Below are 1,798 nucleotides of genomic sequence, written 5' to 3' on the forward strand. Positions count from 1 at the left end.
GGTAAAATAGATTTTAACTATTAATTTTTATAAAAATAAATAAATTCTCACCAAAAAAAATAATTGATGTCAAAAAATTATTAGATAGATAGACATATTTGACTAAGGTAAAAACTTAGGTGCAGTCGACTTCACGTAAAGTTGATAGGTGAGAGCCGTTAGATGAAAATTTAGTCAAATCAGTCAAAGCATCTAATAACTCTCAGTTATCAACTTCACGTGAAGTCGACTGCACCTAAATTTACACCTTTGACTAAACTACTTAATATAATACGTATTGACCTCTTAATTATAGAGGGATGAGTGGGAAGGGTTGTGCGGTGAAGTGTGCCAGCTATGTGGAGAAGAAATAGGAGTTACTGAAGATGGTGATCTCTTTGTGGCTTGCAACGAGTGTGCCTTTCCCGTTTGCAGAAACTGTTATCACTATGAACGCAGGGAAGGAAGCCAAGTCTGCCCACAATGCAAAACCAGATATAAGCGTCTCAAGGGTATGTATGTATGTATGTATAAATCAATTTTAGTGTTGATTTTTATAAAGATGTTTTTAGGTGAATATGATAATTAAAAATCGTTAAACAATTTGAATTGTTTAACATAATATATGTTTACGTCTTAATTATTATCTTTATATGTTATAATGTAGGATGTGCGAGAGTTGAGGGTGACGAAGAAGAGGATGACATTGATGACTTGGAGAACGAATTTGAACAAGAGATGCATGTCACTATGCCTCTCGAGGTAAATAATTTTTTTTTTCAATTTCGACCTACTATATTAGTATTTTCTTAACAACCAAACTTTTTTTTTGTTTTTTTTTTAATTAAAAAATAAAATACATCATTAATATTTTTTATTTTTTTATCAATAGTTTCTTCTAGCTCTTGTTCCATAATTCTGGATTTTTTTTTTATATTTTATACCATGTTATATAAAAATTGAGTAGGACTAAAAAATGTATATTTAAGTAGGACTCTTTTGTGTATTAATTATAGGAATTTAATTTTGATGCAATGATAGTGTAAAGTAGTTTTACACATGCATCTAATTACGTAATGTTACATCAGTAAAAATAACTACTTTTTATATTAATTGCGTAAATAACCATCCAAAAGAACAAATATAATTATATGACTGTGTAAAAATACTTTACAATGTGAGTGCATTAAAATTAAACTCTAATTATAGATATTTTTATTCTGTTTTATTAAGTTTTTCTTGTCTCATGCTAGTTTATTTTGTTGTTTTACAAATTTTGATATAAACAATCAAAAAGAAGGAAGTAATTTAATGTACTTATTATGAGTTTTTCATTATTTTTTGAGTATATTAGAGTATATATGAATGCTCAAACGGTTGCTAAATATATTGTGACAGATTAAACTGTCATTAAATATAAAAAATTATGACAAAAATAATTTAGTGACGATTTAAAACTATCTCTAAATATATTGTGATAGTTAAAATCAGTCATGAAAATATAAGAAAAATTATCACATGATTTAATAATTTGGTGATCGAATCGTCACTAAATATAGCATAAAAAATACCTTAATAAGATTTTATACCGTACAAGATTAGATTTAAAGAATAAACATTGAAAAAATCTATTTTATTCTTCTCTGCTAGTATGTATTATCATTTTATTTGTTCCAATACTCCCTTTGTTTAAGAAGTACATTTAAGCCATTACTTAATGCTAAAGAGTCTAAAGTTTTGCAAAAGATTATTATATCAAGTAATATCAAAAGTTGGCCACTTTTCATGTAACTTTTAGGATTGCTTAAATTCATAAAAT

General features: G+C 26.7%; 1 protein-coding gene across 2 annotated transcripts in view; it reads left to right on the forward strand.

The window, feature by feature from the left end:
* LOC107622834 (probable cellulose synthase A catalytic subunit 3 [UDP-forming]) overlaps nucleotides 1-1,798 on the forward strand; it is a 13,879-nt gene that overhangs the window by 488 nt on the left and 11,593 nt on the right. For both annotated transcript variants that reach the window (XM_021114784.1, XM_016324877.2), the window contains exons 2-3: nucleotides 296-491; nucleotides 647-741. In XM_021114784.1, coding sequence (XP_020970443.1) covers nucleotides 296-491; nucleotides 647-741 — 291 coding nt within the window. The remainder of the gene's footprint in view (nucleotides 1-295; nucleotides 492-646; nucleotides 742-1,798) is intronic.

This window comes from Arachis ipaensis, chromosome B10, assembly GCF_000816755.2.
Source record: "Arachis ipaensis cultivar K30076 chromosome B10, Araip1.1, whole genome shotgun sequence".
Classification (NCBI taxonomy): Eukaryota; Viridiplantae; Streptophyta; class Magnoliopsida; order Fabales; family Fabaceae; genus Arachis; species Arachis ipaensis.